The 19,058-nt window shown below is 38.3% G+C and overlaps 1 protein-coding gene across 1 annotated transcript in view; it reads left to right on the top strand.

Moving 5' to 3' along the window:
• TM9SF2 (transmembrane 9 superfamily member 2) overlaps positions 1–13,607 on the top strand; it is a 59,758-nt gene extending 46,151 nt beyond the window's left edge. Inside the window, exons 13-17 of the mRNA XM_059143959.1 lie at positions 3,348–3,507; positions 5,609–5,760; positions 6,806–6,917; positions 10,783–10,954; positions 12,916–13,607. Of these exons, the coding sequence (XP_058999942.1) occupies positions 3,348–3,507; positions 5,609–5,760; positions 6,806–6,917; positions 10,783–10,954; positions 12,916–12,983 (664 nt within the window). The 3' untranslated portion in view covers positions 12,984–13,607. The remainder of the gene's footprint in view (positions 1–3,347; positions 3,508–5,608; positions 5,761–6,805; positions 6,918–10,782; positions 10,955–12,915) is intronic.
• Positions 13,608–19,058: the final 5,451 nt, after the last annotated feature.

Raw genomic sequence — 19,058 nt, 5'->3', positions numbered from 1 at the left:
AGACTCATAAATACAGAGGACACATTGATGATTGCTGGAACGGAGAGGGAAGGGGGATGGGCAAAATAGAGGAAGAGGATTAAGAGGTACAAACATCCAGTTGTAAAATAAATAAGCAACAGAGGTGAAAAGTACAGCATAAGGAACATAGTAATGTTGTGCTAACATTATATGATAACAGATCGTGACTTTATTTATCGTGGTGAGCACTGAGCAATGGATAGACATTGTCAAATCACTGTTGTACACCTGAAATTAATATAGCATGTCAACTATAATTCAAGGATAAAAAAATGTTGGAAGCTATTACCACTTTATTTAGAATGTATTCCATTAAGTAGAGTAATATGTAGGAAGCATTTAAAAAAACCAACAATCACGTAGAAAAACAAGCAATAACTGTGACCCTTTGGAGGATAGCTTTTGATATAGAGAATCTGATTGCTGTCTGGTCCTAGAAATAGAACCTACCATCTTCCCTTCTCTCGACTTCTGGTGGGCAGGAACCAGCCTCTGAGCAATCAGCAGCAACAAAGAAAGCCAAAGGTTAAATTTAGAAACCTGTACTTCCGTTTGCAGGCCAGAAATGAAAGTTGCATTGCTTTACGTGTTTGGGATAAAGATTCTTTTGGTAATTACCTCCAGTGAAGAATGGCGCTTCTCAGCCATTCATGTTGTATTCAGATTTTTCGATGCTTTTCTCAAACTGCATCCTGTCAACTAAAGAAGTGTCTCTTTCCAGCACAAGTCAGCTGTGATTTCCTTCAGAATCTTGCCTTTCAGACATTCCTCTTAATCTCTGGCATCTTCTATTTCTCCCCTTCCCTGTGTTCTGTTTGTGTGTTTCATCTCCTCTCCTACAAATATACTAAGGCCTCCCAGATCCTAAAAAGAGCTTTTTCTCATAAGCATCTTTCCCTCTACTATCTTATTTCTTTTATGTTCCCACCAAACTGCCTTGAAAAAATATTCTGCATTCCTTTTTTCTCGTAAAGCCATGTCATCTGTCTGTCTTCCTCATCACCTTAATGAAAACTTTTCTTAAGGGTTACTAACAACATTCCCATTTTTAAATCTAGAAATCATTTTCTTCTCTTCACTCTGTGTCTCTGCATTATCTAATATACTTTCTTTTTGAAACACCCATCATTTTTGGCTTTATACAAGTTAAAGCCAATTCATTTAAATCTCATCAGCCCTTCCTTGATTTATCTTCTTCATCCCACCCTTAGAAGTAGGTGTTCATCAGAAGGATGGTGAGGTAGTGCGAGAGGGAGAGAGAGGAAAAGCACACAGGAGTGCACTAAGAACCCAAGGGGGCAGGGAGAATTGGTGTTCGCCTAGGAAAAGACGTACCATTTAATGGGCTGCCTGGGTGGCTCAGTCGGCTCAGGTCATGATCTCAGCATCCTGGGATTAAGTCCTACATCATTTTCCCTGCTCGGTGGGGAGTCTGCTTCTCCCTCTGCCATTCCCCTGCTGCTTCTGTTCTCCCTCTCCCTCGCTCGCTCGCTCTCTCTCAAAAGTAAATATTTAATTTTAAAAAGTACCACTTTTTATGTAATTTTATGTAAACACCTGCATATAATTATTACAGTAGATACAACAAAATGGCATTTGAAGTTAGTAAACATTGTTTTCATATTTGAAAAGAAGTTAATGGGGAAAGAAATGCTTCCTTATATTAATAAAAATCTCAGTTTATTTGTGATGTAATTTATATGTAGGAAGCATTTAAAAAAACCAACAATCACGTAAAAAAACAAGCAATAACTGTGACCCTTTGGAGGGTCACAAATTTCAGCCAAAAAGCAGAGAATTAATAAGTGGTTGACGGTATGGCTGGGTTTGGCAGTATGGCTAGATGTCGCTGATATTCCAAGATACTGAACACTACCAATAGCAAATTAACTGTTTTTTTTTTATTTTTATTTTTTTATTTTTTATAAACATATATTTTTATCCCCAGGGGTACAGGTCTGTGAATTGCCAGGTTTACACACTTCACAGCACTCACCAAAGCACATACCCTCCCCGCAAATTAACTGTTTTATTGGTAGTTGTAGTTGTTTGGGAAGAGGACTGTACTCAAAGGAGTATTAGTCACAGAAAACCTTCACAGTATCTGAAAAAACTTGTCAAAACATGACCATCCAGGTGACAGGCTTACAAAACTAATTAACTAGTAGGAGATACAAATTCACTATGTTACTTGCTGAGAAGACCGAGTGGAGGAGGGGGTTGGCAATGTGCTGTGGCTGCTAGCACAGAAAACATGGAAATAGACCAGATATTCATGGAAGCATGCTGGTTGTGGCATCACAAACCAGAGGAAATATTAGATGATGCCGATAAAATTGTCTCTATGAAGGGAGAAACTCTGTTACTAGTCACACACAAGATCAGTTCAGGTACAATCTAAATTATGATTAGAAGAAAATATAGAGGTTATCATCATGATCCTAGGTTAGGAAGGATTGTCTTAAAGTACACAAAGATAAAGGGAAAAGTTGATGACTAATCACATTAAAAACTCTGTGTGGGGAGTGTAGTCACAATTACGATATGTTACAGACATGTTTTTTTAAAGGTACTCACAGGTGCGCATGGGTGGCTCAGTGGGTTAAAGCCCCTGCCTTCGGCTCAGGTTTGATCCCGGGGTCCTGGGATCGAGCCCCGCATCGGGCTTTCTGTTTGGCGTGGAGCCTGCTTCTGCCTCTCTCTCATTCTCTCTCTGCCTGCCTCTCTGCCTACTTGTGATCTCTGTCTGTCAAATAAATAAATAAAATCTTTTTTAAAAAATAAATAAAAATAAAAGGTACTCACAGAAGAAAGACTGAACGAAAATTGAGTACATGTGTTCACTGGTTTGGGTTCATAGAAAAGCTATAAACTGGGAGAATAAATATTTAACAAGGAATTACTAGTAGCTTGAATATATAATAACTCACATCTATAACTTTGGAAAAGATGTACAACCCAAATGAAAAATGAGCAATAGATGTAACTGGCAAGTCACAGAAATAATATCTATAAAGCCAATTAGCACGAGTGGCTGTTGTCAACAGGAAATGCAAATGAAAACAATAAATTGACAATCCAAAGCATGCTGAAATATGTAAAGAGGTAACTTTCATAAACTGCCAATGGGAGTTTAAGTCAGGCGGGAAAATCTGTAAAGCAATTTGGCAATTTCTAGTGAAGTTTTAAATTCATATACCCCATTACTGAGCAATTTCATTTTCTTTGTGTATAACCCAGAAATTATAATATTAATTACATATGATTGGGACTGTATCATTTGCTTCTGACTCAGGTTTTACCCAAAAGCCTATTGTGTCTTTTAGGATTGTGTTTGCTGACTTCTTTATAATGAATCTGATTCTTTGGGGAGAAGGATCTTCAGCAGCTATTCCTTTTGGAACGCTGGTTGCCATTTTGGCTCTTTGGTTCTGCATATCTGTGCCTCTAACGTTTATCGGTGCATACTTCGGTTTTAAGAAGAATGTAAGTTTATAGGTGTTAATTTATTCAAACAAATTTCAGCTATGGAAATTATCATATCCCACCTTAAAAGATAGAAAAGTGTCTTTAAAAAAAGGCATCTAAAAGATATGTACTTATCCTGTGTGATCTGGATTTTATAGAAAATAGATGACCTCTTAGTTTGATTGCATTCTTTTTTTAAAATTATTATTTTTTTATTAACATATAATGTATTACTAGCCCCAGGGGTACAGGTCTGTGAATCACCAGGTTTACATACTTCACAGCACTCACCATTGCACATACCTTCCCCAACATCCATAACCCAACCAACCTCTCTCCCTACCCCTTTCCCCTGACTGCAGTCATTCTTAAAATAGTATTTTGGGGCTGTGGTGGAGAAGTCACATATGTAAACTTAGATTTCAAATTTTTCTAAGTAAATGTAAATTGTAGATCAATAGGAAATGAAATGCTAATTAAAACTGATGAAAACTTTAACTTTTTAACATTAAAAATAATTGTATTACTTTTTTTTCTAACCTAAAAGTATGGCATTTTTTCTTTAGCATTAGGTGTTTCTATATTACTTAAAATGAAGTAAACCAAGAATATGGGTTAGGAGGAAAGCTGTGGGAAAGTGACTGGAAAGAGACGGTAGCCATTTTTTAAACATGTAGCTTTGCAATAAATTTTATATGGCTTTCCTGCTAGTACTTGATTTTATGGAAGATTCTCATCAGAGCTCCACCCCACCCTTCCCCGTAGTCTTTCTCTGCCTCTACTGCCCTCTTCTGCCCTCAGGCTAACAGGAAAATGAGAATTTAGTCGTCACTGTCCTTCTCACTTCACTGTCCTTACTCTCATCTGGTCCACAAGGTTAAAAGGATCATAATGTATTACTCTCGTGCACTTTGTAAAGGGGGCCCAGAACAGCCTGGAAGAAACTGTCAGGGCTTCATTGTCTACACTGTACCTACCGTGCCAGCCTTCTCTAAGATTTTTCAATTCTTTGGCATTTTATTTAATTTATTACTTTAAATCTCTATAGCATAAATAGTAACCTACCATGATTTAAAATTTTTTTGATTACATGGATAAATAAGTACTTGAAATTCTGCAAATATGCCTGTTAAAAATACAAACACTGAAGGAGGACATGCTGATTCCCTACCTGTACACATGAATATCTAGAAGATAATTTGGTCCACAGAAGTGTGAGCTCAGTGAGAATACCAAGTTTTAAGTTTTTCCTGTATCATCACAAAAACTATGGAAGTGTGTTTTTGCAGTTTTTGCAAGAAAATTCATTTCTACCTATGTACTCGTTTTTTCCCCCCAGCTATGTTTTAGGTACTTTAGGTTTCACTTATTTTTATACTGCCGTGTCAGGTGTTAGGAAAGGGAGAGTATTTTCAATAGCTTATGGTCATAAAGCTTCATGTAGCCGTTCATTTTTGCCTTTATGTTCTGAAGTCTTAGTAGAATTCAGCTATTTTGATAAAGATGACACTGCCAAATAGGTATACCTGGACAATAGTTTGAGAACTAGCTGATTCCTTCCAAGTATGTAATTAAAAAGGAAAACCTAACTCTACCTTTGTTTTAAGTATTATTTTTACTCTATTATCTCCTTCTGTGTATTTGTTTCATCTAAAACCATTTGCGGGGGCGCCTGGGTGGCTCAGTGGGTTAAGCCGCTGCCTTCGGCTCAGGTCATGATCTCAGGGTCCTGGGATCGAGTCCCGCATCGGGCTCTCTGCTCAGCGGGGAGCCTGCTTCCTCCTCTCTCTCTCTGCCTGCCTCTCTGCCTACTTGTGATCTCCCTCTGTCAAATAAATAAATAAAATCTTTAAAAAAAAAAAAAAAAAAAAAAATAAAACCATTTGCGGATAGCTACTGGAACAGTGGTGGCTTGCTTCAGCGGACAGACTGAATATCGTACTGATCGTGTTTGGGTCATTGCTTCTCAATACACATTTCAGTTTGATGATCTTAAGTAGACTTGTATTGGTGATAGTGTCAGATTGGAAGCTGAGAAAAAAAGCAGGCAAATACTAACATAGAGAAGAATTTTTAAAACAGACACATAACTGTGAATGCTTTCTTCATTTTACTAAAGGCCATTGAACACCCAGTTCGAACCAATCAGATCCCACGTCAGATTCCGGAGCAGTCCTTCTACACCAAGCCACTGCCGGGCATCATCATGGGAGGGATTCTGCCCTTCGGCTGCATCTTCATACAACTGTTCTTTATCCTGAACAGTATCTGGTAAGCCGGGAAGAAGTCTTCTTATTCCCATTACCATTATATGTAGTATTAGCTTTCTCCTTTTGTTTCTCTGGATGACTCTTTGTATCTTATAAATGTGAACTGTTCTCTAGTAATCAAAAATCTTATGAGCCGAAAGGTTACCTTTTCCATGTGAGAAAAGGAATAATAGTGTTAACACCTATTATTAATTGAGTGCTTATGAATTCTTGGATCTCTGTGAGGTAGGTGTTATCCCCATTTTAGAGAAAGAGAGGTGAAGCTTTGGATGTTAAGTGATCTGTCGGTGTCACACAGCTACCATGTAATGGAAAATTGATCTGTCTTTCCAAACCTGTGTTCTTTGGTAGTAATCGGTACTGCTTCAGAGGGAGGCTACTCTGAGCCCATGATGAAGGGGAGTCGAGCAAGCCTTGGGAGAAGGGTGGAGGTAGATGACCTTCGGAGGTCTTACTCACCCCCGATTCTTTCATTCTATGGTTTCTTATTTACATGGAGGAACTCGTAGTGCTCATTTGGAGCCAGTCTGTTATTAGGGGGTGTGCACTGTGGTATTGCCTCATCATTTGATCGCAGGTGCCAGGGTTTGCAGTAGCAGAAAGTCAGAACTGAATTTGAGCTTTTTAGCGATTAGAACACATTTCCTTCCCCATCATCACAGCATTTTCACAGTTCAGCTGTTTCTGTCATACACAGTAAGAAACAGTATATACCAAGTGGAACCCTTTTTTACTTTGGCTCTGCCTGTCCAGTAATTTTTTTATTGAATTTCTCTGACTCACTGGTAGACAATTAGACTACGCGTATTTGAGTAAGAGTTTCAGGTTCTGCCGGCGTGAGAAGGCGTGATCTCATGACACGGCCGCTTCCTTTCCTCTCCCTGCCCCACCCCTACTCCGTCACTGTCTACACCTCTGGAAATCTGTTGTCTTGGACTAGTTGGGATAAAAGGCAAACATTTCCCAGTTCAGGGAACATGAGATTGTGTCATTTATTGTATCAAAGAGAAAATGTTTATAGTTTAATCTTGATGTGTTTGTTATAGGTCACACCAGATGTATTACATGTTTGGCTTCCTGTTTCTGGTGTTTATCATTTTGGTGATTACATGTTCAGAAGCAACTATACTGCTTTGCTATTTCCACCTATGTGCAGAGGTATGTGTCGGCAATGTCCACTTTACATTAATTTGTAGACAGTATTTATAATTTTGGCATAAAGTGACTTTGAACTATTAATTGAAATAATTTCTGTAAATATGTGTTTATTAAGGTAGAAATTAACCTGTATTTCTGAATCAGATGTAGCCCTCTTTAGGAATGGATTAAGATTTAGTATCTCAGTTCAGTATATTTATTTAGAGCTACAGGTTACAAATGTTAATTTTCTGAGAATACCACATTATGCTGAATTTTCATTTTTGAGTTTTTAATATCTAAATTAAAAATTAATACTCTTTATGAAGCATAGATATTTCTAAACTGGAAATTTAGTAAACATCTTTGTGGGAAAATTCACTAAAACATTTAGTTATAGTTATAACTATAACTATAACATTACATTATAATGAATTATATCCAGGGCAATGTGGTGGCATTCTTATGTAGAATTAATTTTTAAAGGTCTGGGTTGTATTAAATTATTCTTTTATCATTGTTTTCTATACAGCAGATTAAATCTAACTTTGTTAAACTTGAGATGCTTTTCTTTTAAAGTTAAGGTTAAATTCACTTAACTTAAAATTAACCATTTTAAAAAGTGAACAATTCAGGGTGCTAGTTACTACATTCATTTACAGTGTTGTGTAACTACCACCTCTTTCTAGTTCCAAAATATTTTCGTCACCCTTAAGTAAAACCTCATACCTGTTAAGCAGTTATTTCCTACCCTCCTCCCCATGTAAGACCTGGCAGTCACCAATCTGCTTTCTGTCTACAGATTTATCTATTCTGGGCATTTCATATGAATGGAATCCTACAATATGTGGCCTTTCACGTCTGGTTTCTTTCGCTTTAGGAGAATCTTTTCAAGATTCAGTACTTTGTTCCTTTTTATAGCCAAATAATACCCCATTATATGGATGTATCCCAATTTCCTTATTTCCATTGACCTGTTGATGTAAATTACGTTTATTTCCACCTTTCAGCTATTGTGAATAGTGCTGCTGTGACCATTCATTTACAAATATTTGTTTTGAGTACCAGTTTTCAGTTCTTTTGGGTATGTATATAGGAGCGGAATCGCTGAGTCATATGATAGATAATTCTTCGTTTAACTTTTTGCAGAACCACCAAACTGTTTTTCACAGTGGCTGTACTGTTTTGCGTTCCTACCAGCAATGCACAAGGGTTCTCATTCTCCACATCCCGTCCTACAGTTGCTGCCCCCCCCTTTTTTATTTAAAAAAAAAAGCTCTAGCCATCCTAGTAGGTGTGAAGTGGTATCTTACTATGATTGTGATTTTCATTTCCCAGTGACTAATGATGTTGAGCATCCTTTTTTTGTGCTTGTTGACCATCTGTGTATCTTGTTCAGAGAAATGTCTGTTCAGATCCTTTGCCCATTTATAAACTGGGTAGTTTATCTTTTTGTTGAACAAGAAGAGTTCTGTATATATTCCGAATACAAATACTAGACCTTTGTCAGATAAATGAAAGAATATTTTTGCAGATATTTCTCCCTCATTCTTTAGGTTGTCTTTTTACTGGATAATGGCCTTAACCCAAAAGTTTTTAATTTTGATAAAGTCTGATTTATCTTTTCTTTTCTTTTGTTGTCATATCTAAGAACTAATTGCTAAATCCAAGGCAATGAAAATTTACCTCTTTGTTTTTTCCTGAGTGTCTAGTTTTAGCTTATATATTTGGGTCATCGATCCACTTTGAGTTAATTTTTTTGATTATGGTAATTAGGAATTCCTCATGTCTTTGCATGTGTATATATAGTTTTTCCAGTACCACTTGCTTTTTTTTTTGTTTTGTTTTGCTTTTTTGAAGATTTTATTTATTTATTTGACAGAGAGAGAGATAGCGAGAGCAGGAACACAAGCAGGGGGAATGGGGAGCCCAATGCGGGGCTCAATCCCAGGACCATAGGATCATGACCCAAAGGCAGATGCTTAACGACTAAGCCACCCAGGCGCTCCTCCAGTACCATTTGTTAAAGAGACTATTCTTTCTTCATTGAGTGGTCTTGTAACCCTGTGGAAAACCCATTGCCCATAGATATGGGGATTTGTATCTGGATTCACAATTCTATTCCAGTGGTATATATTGCTGTCCTTATGCTAGTACCACACTGTTTTGATTACCATAGTTTTGTAGTAAATTCTGGAATTGGAAAGGGTAAATCGTCCAACTTTGTTCCTTTGTGAAGATTATTTTGACTATTTAGGACCCTTTGAAATTTCATATGAATTTGGGATCAGCTTTTCCTTTTTTGCAAAAAAGGTCATTGGAATTCCGATAAGAGTGGCATTGACTCTGAGATTTTTAGGGGGCATTGCCGTCTTAACAGTATTGACTCGGCCAGTCCATGAACATGGGATGTCTTTCATTGATTTCAGTTGTCTTTGTTTATTTATTTTTTTAACCTATTTTATAGTTTTCAGTATATAAGTCTTTCACATCCTTGGTTGAATTTCTTACTAGATGTATCTTTTTGGATGCTGTTGTAAATGAAATTATTATTGTTACTATTATTATTTTTAAAGATTTTATTTATTTACTTGACAGAGAGAAAAAGAGATCACAAGTAGGCAGAGAGGCAGACAGAGAGAGAGGGAGAAGCAGGCTTCCCACTGAGCAAGGGCCTGATGCGGGGCTTGATCCCAGGATCCTGGGATCACAACCCTAGCCAAAGGCAGCTGCCTAACCAACCGAGGCACCCAGGCACCCCATGAAATTATTTTCTAAGTTTCCTTTTCATAGTGCCCATTGTTAGTATATAAAAACACAGCTGATTTTCATTTCAGTCTCGGACCCTTTAACTTTGCTGAATTTATTTGCTATAATAGTTTCTGTGTGTGGATTCCTTAAGATTTTCTCATTTGTGCTGGTATACTTTTTAAGTATATTTATTTTTCACATATTTCAAGGGGTAAGGAAAAAGTGAATTTTTTTTTTTTTTAAGATCTCCTGCTAAGCTACCAGCTACTTTATGTCAAAGTAAGAAGACCTGTTTTAAAAATCGACCTTGTTTAAATTTTGTTAGTAGTAACTGAAAGTAGATTTCAACCAGGCCTTGATAGGATAATTTTCCTAATATAGAGCTGACCAGATTGTAAGATAAGTAATATTCATTTTGAGCTATGTAAGTAAGCTCTTATACATTGCTTTTTTTTGGGAAGAGTACATTTTAAGTACAGTTAAGTACTTTAAGTACATTTAAGTACGTTTAAGATTTCTCAGGGGCCCCTCAGTGGCTCAGTAGGTTAAGCGTCTGCCTTTGGCTCAGGTCGTGATCCCAGGGTGCTGGGATTGAGCCCTGCATCCCGCTCGGTGGGAAGCCTGCATCTCCCTCTCCCATTCCCCTGCTTTTGTTCCCTCTCCCACTTTGTCTCTCTCTGTCAAATAAATAAATAAAATCTTTCAAAAAAGAAAAAATCTTCTGTCTTCAGCTCGGGTCATTATCCCAGAGTGCTGGGATTGAGCCCCTCATCAGGCTCTCTGTTTGGCAGGGAGCTTGCTTCTCCCTTTCCCACTGCCTGCCTCCCCTTACTTGTGCTTGCTTGCTCTCTCTCTCTGTCCAATAAATAAAATCTTTAAAAAAAAAAAAAAAAAAAAAAAGAGTTTTCAGCACGTTTTTAGCGAGTAGCACCTCCAAAAGTAGGGGATGGTTCTTAGCATCTTTAGTGAGGAGTGAAATGGGCAAAATTCAGTAGGGGAAAAAGATTGGAAATGTTAGCAGAAATTAGATTTGGGGGCTGTTTCCCTTAGCTGTGTTTGCTTTGTAACTCTGCTCAGCTCCATATTGTCTATTAATTGGAAACTAATTCTTATTCTTTTTTTCTCCTCCACCTAGGATTATCACTGGCAGTGGCGTTCGTTCCTTACCAGTGGCTTTACTGCAGTGTATTTCTTAATATATGCAGTGCACTACTTCTTCTCAAAACTGCAGATCACAGGAACAGCAAGTACAATTCTGTACTTTGGCTATACCATGATAATGGTTTTGATCTTCTTTCTTTTTACAGGTAAGACCTAAGATGATTAGTTTTAGTCAATAAGTTGGTAGGCATTTTATTTATATTTTCCTTTTATAAAATCAATGAAGACTTCTGCTACTCAGCACTCCTGTATTTAGCCCTCCGTGCAGCTAAGTGTTGCTTGGTAGGCCCTGCTGCGAGGTGTCTGTCAGTAACACCAAAGCTGAAGGAACCGAACCTAAGGGAAGAAGTTCTTGCTAAGCATAAGGTTGTTTAAATACATTTATGTTTTCACCATTGCTTTTCTAAAATTAGCCCCAGCCTCTTCTCAAACCTTAATAATGATCTTTTGAATATCCAAAAGATGTATTTTTATGTCTTCTAAAACAGACATAGTGACGGGCACATTGTAGGGACATGAGTTATATGAATGAGTACAATAATTTTTTAATATCCCTTACTAATGTCCCATATATAGTCTCTTGGCTTAGAAAATGTCCTCTTATACTTTTTCTTTGTATTACATTTAAAACAACGGTGAACACATTGGAACTTTAAATGTAAAGCTTACACAAGGATATGTATATCCCCTTCTGTGTTCTTCAGCACTTAGACTTATTATTCTCAGGGTAATTCTGGGGAAAAAATTCTAGCTTTTGAAAATACGGTAAGCAGTTCACAATTAAGTAAATACTCTTTTGCAAAACAGAGTCTCTGAATATATGTTTAGCAAATCTAAGTATGGTGAGGTTTAAAATGGCACTATACTTGAAGTCAGAGAAAGTGAGTTTGCATTCTGATCCTGCTGACCGGCCAGCCACGTAACCATTAGACATTTACTTAACTGAGTGTCATTTTTGTCATCTGTCTAGAATTCAAATATTTTGGAATCTAGACTGAGGAAGATACTTGAAAACCAAAACATGTATTTTATTTTATTTTTTTTTATGAATCATCTCATTTACTCTATCTAGGGCAGATTGAATTATCTGTTTTATTATATTTTATTTATTTGAGAGAGAGTGAGCACAAGCAGGGGGAGGGGCAAAAAGAGAGGGAGAAGCAGGCTCCACACTGAGCAGGAAATGCCGATGCAGGGCTCAATCCCAGGACGCCGAGATCATGACCTGAGCCGAGGGAGACACTTAATTGAGCTACCCAGTCACTCCCAAATTATCTCTATTTTAATAAGAAATGGGCTGACAGAGCTGCTCTTTTCTCTGAGGCCACGCCACCTCTCCTATACAGTGGGATGCATCTTTGTTATTATTCTAATTTATCACTTTTAACACTTCGTAAAAACTTTCTGAGTTTAGTTTTATTGTAGTTCTTTGGAAACTGACAATTCCCAGTAACTATGTTTAGAGAATATTCCCATTTAATTATTCTGTAAATCTGTTAATCCCTTTAAACTGTTCATATCATACCTTGAATTAATTTTAATAGCAGTTTTCCATTTTGTGATGAAATATTCTTAAATAGGAAAGGAAAATTGGTTTCCTATTCATCTTTTAATTTCAGGTTTCTTGCATGTAATAAGAAGAATATATTATAGAAAGCTTAGGTAATCTTAAAGTTTAAAAAGTCCTATTCTGGGAGCGCCTGGGTGGCTCAGTGGTTAAGCCGCTGCCTTCAGCTCAGGTCATGATCTCGGTGTCCTGGGATCGAGCCCCGCATCGGGCTCTCTGCTCAGCAGGGAGCCTGCTTCCTCCTCTCTCTGCCTGCCTCTCTGCCTACTTGTGATCTCTGTCTGTCAAATAAATAAATAAAATCTTTAAAAAATAAAAAAATAAAAAAAAAAATAAAAAATAAAAAGTCCTATTCTGTAAAAAATTTGATATGAACTACTTGTATGTTTTTCAAAAAAGCTTGTGGATCTATGCCTGGTAAGTAATAGTTTATAGTTTTGTGGCTTTTTGTAAGGAATCAATCATTTTAAGTCTGTGTTTTTGTATAAATTATGAATTTTCCTCTGGAAAAGTGTTGATTTTTGTTTTTTTCTTTTATAGGAACAATTGGCTTCTTTGCATGCTTTTGGTTTGTTACCAAAATATACAGTGTGGTGAAAGTTGACTGAAGAAGCCAGTGTGTCCAGTTAAAACAGAAATAAATTAAATTCTTCATCAACAAAGACCTGTTTTTGTGACTACCTTGAGTTTTATCAGACTTATTGGCCTAGTAATCCTTCAGAAACAACATAATTCTAAATACACTTCTTCCCATACACCTGTCTCCACAAAATGTGTTTTCAACACTAAAACATTTGTATCGTGATTTGATTAAGTATATATTCAGTTGTTCTCAATGAAGAGCAAATTTAAATATTATGTGCATTTGTAAATACAATAGCTATAAAATTTTCAATACTTCTAATGGCAGAATAGAGGAGGCCATATGAAACAGTACTGATGAAATGCAGGACAGCTCATTGTAAATAGGATTTTCTAGGCTCGGTAGGTGGAAAGAATTATTTTTCTTTGAAGGAAATAACTTTTTATCATGGTAATTTTGAAGGATGATTCATATGATGTGTTTATTGGGGGGATGTGGCTTTTAAAAAAATCTTGTATTGGTTGTAACTGTTCATATCTTCTTTTCTGTGTTGACTTCATTATTCCCATGGTATTGGCCTTTTAAACTATGTGCCTCTGAGTCTTTCGATTTATAAATTTGTTATCTTAATAAATATTGTAAAAACGTCTTCATTGCATCATTACCTATTGTATATTCAAGGAGAGCCTATAAACAGCAATCTATTTACCAGTGTTATTTTAAAATGGTTTATACTGTTTTATCAAATCTTACTGATTTCTGTTCATGCAACACTTTCTTGCTTGATCTAAAGGAAATTCCAGTCTCTTGGGCTTTGTGACAAATCAGACTTTTCACTCTTAGGCAGTAATAGAAATTTTAGTTTTGCGTATCTGGCCAGATAAATGATGTAAGTCTAGCAGTTAATATGGGCCTCGCTACATTTCATTAAGGAATTTATATTTTTACCTGTATTTCAAAACAGTATTTTTCATTTATTTTTTAATAAAAATCTCAATCATTTTGTTTACTTTATTAATATTTTAAAGAGAGAGCATGAGCAGGGAGTGGGAGAGAGGCAGAAGGAGAGGGAGAGAGAGAGTGAATTTTAAGCAGGCTTCAGGCTCAGTGGGGATCCTGGCACAAGACTCAGTCTCACAACCCTGAGATCATGTCCTGAGCTGAAATCCAGAGTCGGATGCCCAATGGACTGAGTCATCCGGGCACCCCATTTTTAATTTTTTTAAGTCAGTATTTGTTTATACATTAACAATGACTAGCAAATCTCCCTCTTTATGATTACATTGTCTTCGCTTGGATTTCACAGTTTTATTTCTTAAAAGGTAAGAAATAGCTTTCTGGGGTGCCTGAGTGGCTCGGTTAAGCGGCTGCGTTTGGCTCGGGTCATGATCCCGGGGTCCTGGGATCAAGCCCCATGTCAGGCTCCCTGCTCAGCGGGGAGCCCACTTCTCCATCTGCCCCTCTCTCCCACTCGTGCTTTCTCTCTCTCTAATAAGTGAATCTTTTTTTTTTTAATTTGAAACCATAGTTCATTAGCAAATTGGTCATGGGGAATTGCCTCAATTTTTAAAATTAATTTTTATTAACATGTATTATTTGTTTCAGGGGTTCAGGTCTGTGAATCATCAGTCTTACACAATTCACAGCGCTCCCCATAGCACACACCCTCCCCAGTGCCCATCACCCCGCCACCCCCTCCCTCCCACCCTGCTCCAGTCCAACAGCCCTCAGTTTGTTTCCTGAGATTAAGAGTCTCCCATGATTTGTCTCCCTCTCTCGTTTCATCTTGTTTCATATTTTCCTCTCTACCCCTATGATCCTCTGTTTTGTTTCTCAGATTCCACGTACTAGTGAGATCATGTGATAATTGTCTTTCTCTGACATTTCACTTAGCATAATACCCTCTAGTTAAATAAAAAAATAAAAAAAAGATCTTTTAAAGAAAAGATAGCTATTTCTCTTTCATATTCATCTAATTGAAGTCCATTTATATGTGAAGAGAAGTTTGGGATGATTTCAGAAACGTTAGTCTGTTTATACCTATAAGAATGTTCATCTTGTATTTTAGGGGCTCAGTGCTTGCTGCTTAGGAGAGAACAAATAGAATAGTGAGTTTGCTGGGCTCTTACCCAATTATTCTGTTGATTTCCTTTTTTAAAAAACTAACCTGTTTGTTTTGAAGTGTGAAGGAGCTCTAGTTATTTTTAACTTCTCACACAGAGATTAAGACAGAGAAGTTCCTTTCAAATGTATTTTCTACATCTGTTGAAGTATATTTAATTTTTTATATATAATACTATTAAAGTACAGTTGAGGTAAGTTGCTTGACTAAACAAAAGGTTTTATAAAAAGTTGGATTCAGAGGTAGACTAGTTTTGTTGATTAGAGGTAAGTTTAAATTTTATGTTTCCTTCTGTAAACAGTTAGCTTAGTGACTAAAGCAGTCAGCTTCCTGTTTTGATAGAATTTTTTTCTAAGATTTTATTTATTTGAGAGAGAGACCATGAGAGGAGAGAGGTCAGTGGGAGAAGCAGACTCCCCACCAAGCAGGGAGCCCGATGCAGGACTCAATTCCAGAACTCTGGGATCATGACCTGAACCAAAGGCATTCGCTCAACTGACTGAGCCACCCATTCGAGGCGCCCCTCGATTTTTTTTTTTTTTAAAGATTTTATTTATTTATTTGACAGAGAGAGATCACAAGTAGATGGAGAGGCAGGCAGAGAGAGAGAAAGGGAAGCAGGCTCCCTGCTGAGCAGAGAGCCCAATGCGGGACTCCATCCCAGGACTCTGAGATCATGACCTGAGCCGAAGGCAGCGGCTTAACCCACTGAGCCACCCAGGCGCCCCGAATTTTTTTTTTTTTTTTTAATAGAACTTCCAGTTTTCTTTATACTTCGCAGTAAGCACATTTACATTTAAATAATGGTCAGGCAATTGGGAAAATAAAGCTATCAAAGGAGGGGCGCCTGAGTGGCGCAGTGGGCAGTGAGTTAAAGCCTCTGCCTTCGGCTCAGGTCATGATTCCATGGTTCTGGGATCGAGCCCCGCATCGGGCTCTCTGCTCAGTGGGAAGCCTGCTACCCTTCCTCTCTCTCTCTACCTGCCTCTCTGCCTTCTTGTGATCTCTGTCTCTCAAATAAATAAAATCTTTTTTAAAAAATCAAAGGGAAAGATTTAGGAGGGAGTAAAGATGAGAAAGGAGACAGCAAAGAGGAAGGCAAGACCAGTGATGAGAAGCCGGTGTGGAGGATGCAGCCTCTTCTCCACGGCTTTGACTGACTGCCTGAGGCGGCAGCGGCCATGCTTCCAGCTCGCTCGCCTTGGTTGCCGCTATGCCATGAGCACAGAGGGCAGTCACAAGATTTCTGAGTCGTTTTTCCTTTTCTGGTCACTTCAGAATTTGCCTGGTTATGCCTTTTTCTCCAGGTCCCAACTCTTGGCTGATCTGATCATCTTACGCAGTGCCAGTATTTAAAGTCGTCTTAGTAACGCTGTCTAACATTTGCAGTCTGGGTTTTATGGCACATGATTAGTGCTTCAAAGGAGAGCCTTGAAAGGCTGCCGTTTAGGTAACGGAGCACTTGGGGGAAGTAGCTGTGGCTAGACCTTTCGTCTTCACCGCCCCATACAAGGTGCAAAGCTCGGCACAGCCGGGAAGAGGCTGTATGGTCCTAAAAGGGCATCTGGTGCTTTTGTTCTATTTCATGTTTGACTTGAAATTTAATCAGTATGTTAAATCTGTGCTATCAGTCCCTTATACTTTCACATATACTAGCTAAGATTATGTAATGCCAGGACTCACAAAACACGTTTAGAATTACAAAGCATTACAGGCCTTAAGGATTTTTTTAATGATTAACTTTAGAAAGCTTTATAAAAGCCTGCTTTTGGTTTTTAATGAACAGGATAAACGACCTCTTAACAGAATGCAGTCCTCACTTTTTGCCTATTGATAGCAGGACATTCTAGAATTTCATTAATATGTAAATTTATGTCATTAAAATATTTTTCCATATCTGTATTTTTCTCCTACAGCCTGGACAGTGGCCATAACATCTCTCTCTGCAATGAAATCCCTATGTAGGACATAATGCCTTCTCAGAAATTTTTACTTTGACAGAGTCCAATCTGTTTCGTTCTACTGATTTGCTCTCTCCCTTACTGTAATTTGAAGTCTAAACACAAAATCATTATTACTGCACATTTCTCTAGTTTTTGAAATTCTACTGGATTTCTTTGTTCTGCCCATTTGAGCTGTCTTCGTTCTCGCATTTGATTATCTTTCGTTTTCTTTTATTCTTTGGTCCCCGATATAGTTGACATTTTTATTAATAATGAACTATTTGTGGGGCGCCGGGGTGGCTCAGTGGGTTAAGCTGCTGCCTTCGGCTCAGGTCATGATCTCAGGGTCCTGGGATCGGGTCCCACATCAGGCTCTCTGCTCAGCAGGGAGCCTGCTTCCCTCTCTCTCTGCCTGCCTCTCCCATCTACTTGTGATCTTTCTCTGTCAAATAAATAAATAAAATCTTTAAAAAAAAATAATGAACTATTTGATTTTATAAAGAAGAAAGCACTGGCTCCTGAAAGTCCTATTTATTATTTCCTTTGGATATTTTTAGCAAAAAAGCAGTCTAAGCCACATAAGTGCTCTTGACTGTGCTATATAAATAGTACTACAATAGGTCATAGGTCATTAATTTCTCTGAAAAGAATTAAAAATATGGCCAATTTAAGTAAAAAATGATAGAATGAAAGATTACTGTTTCCTTTTAAAAGCTGGTTTTTACTGGTACTTTATGATCAATGATGTCTATGTAGAACTCAAATCTGCTTTTTTTCCTCAATACAAGCTAAATGTTTTTGTTAACATTATTATCAAAGAAACTAATAGGCCAGTGAGTCAGAGTGAACCGGTTCTGTTTTCTGGCTAAGGCTGCAGGCAGACACAGGGTGTTGGTGCGTGTCGACTGGGACTGTTTCCGGTACAGTCACCCACTAAGGTGTAAGGCGAGGGTTGATCACAGGAGAGTTGCTGCGCGTGTCCTGCTTTGGCCACACTACCTTGGAAGGAGCTGAGGACCCAGAAGAAACCATCCCTTGACACTGCTGCCTAACCACAGCCCTACCACACAGTCCTCGGTGGCCGGCACCACTAGGAGTCAGAGGACACCCTCCAGACTCTTACTCCTCTGCTCTGGATTATGTGACTTTGAAGAGCTTCGCCAGCCCCCTGAGGAGAAGGGGTCGGGATAAGAAACAGGAAGCTGAATGGTGCAAGAATCTTCGTCAGGACATCAGGAAACCAGATGGTAAGAACTGGGCGCACCCGAACACGGTGGCATTTGCTTTCCCTGCAGGGACACGGTGGATCAGTCATGACTGGAATGCACAAACTAGCTGCCACCCACACTGACCCCCCCTTCCCCCATTCATACGACTTCCTCGAGACCTGCTGCATGACTTGTATCAGAGGATTAGGCACCCTACCTGTGCAGGGTGGGGGCCCAGGAACCAGGTGTCTTTGACAAACACAGCCTGGGAAGCTGTGAGAACTAGGACCGAGACTCAGGCTGACCTCCCTAAAGCCACCAGGGTGTTTGGACCTTCACCAATACAGTGACACATCTCTAGCCATTCTAGAAGCTCTGCACCCACTTCTGTAAATCTCCTGCCGTGTGTGTGTGTGTGTGTGTGTGTGTGTGTGCGTATGCGTGTGTGTGTGTGCGAACGCATGTGAGAGATTTGAGTGAAAATGATTAAGGGACACAGGCTTTAGAATCCTGCTCTACTGCTACAACCAGACCCCTCCAGTATAAAGGTTTTGGCCCAAGTAATCCTTCTCATCCCCTGAACACCTAGTAATGTGCTAAGCTACATAGTGATGTTTGACAGCTCTCCTATTGTCATAAATATTACTCGGATTGTTTAACTTTGCAGGCTTATCCTCCCAAAAGATCATCACAGACTTCTTTCTGAAGGGCAGGAACCACCACTTATACCCTCTTTGGTTCCTGCCCAGTGCGCAACAATACTTGGCACATAGTAGGTGTGTATTTGTTAGAGTGAAACTAAGAATTTAAGTAAGTGATACTGATTT

This window comes from Mustela lutreola, chromosome 13 (genome assembly GCF_030435805.1).
Source record: "Mustela lutreola isolate mMusLut2 chromosome 13, mMusLut2.pri, whole genome shotgun sequence".
Lineage (NCBI taxonomy): Eukaryota > Metazoa > Chordata > Mammalia > Carnivora > Mustelidae > Mustela > Mustela lutreola.
This window is presented reverse-complemented; position numbering and strand designations above follow the sequence as displayed.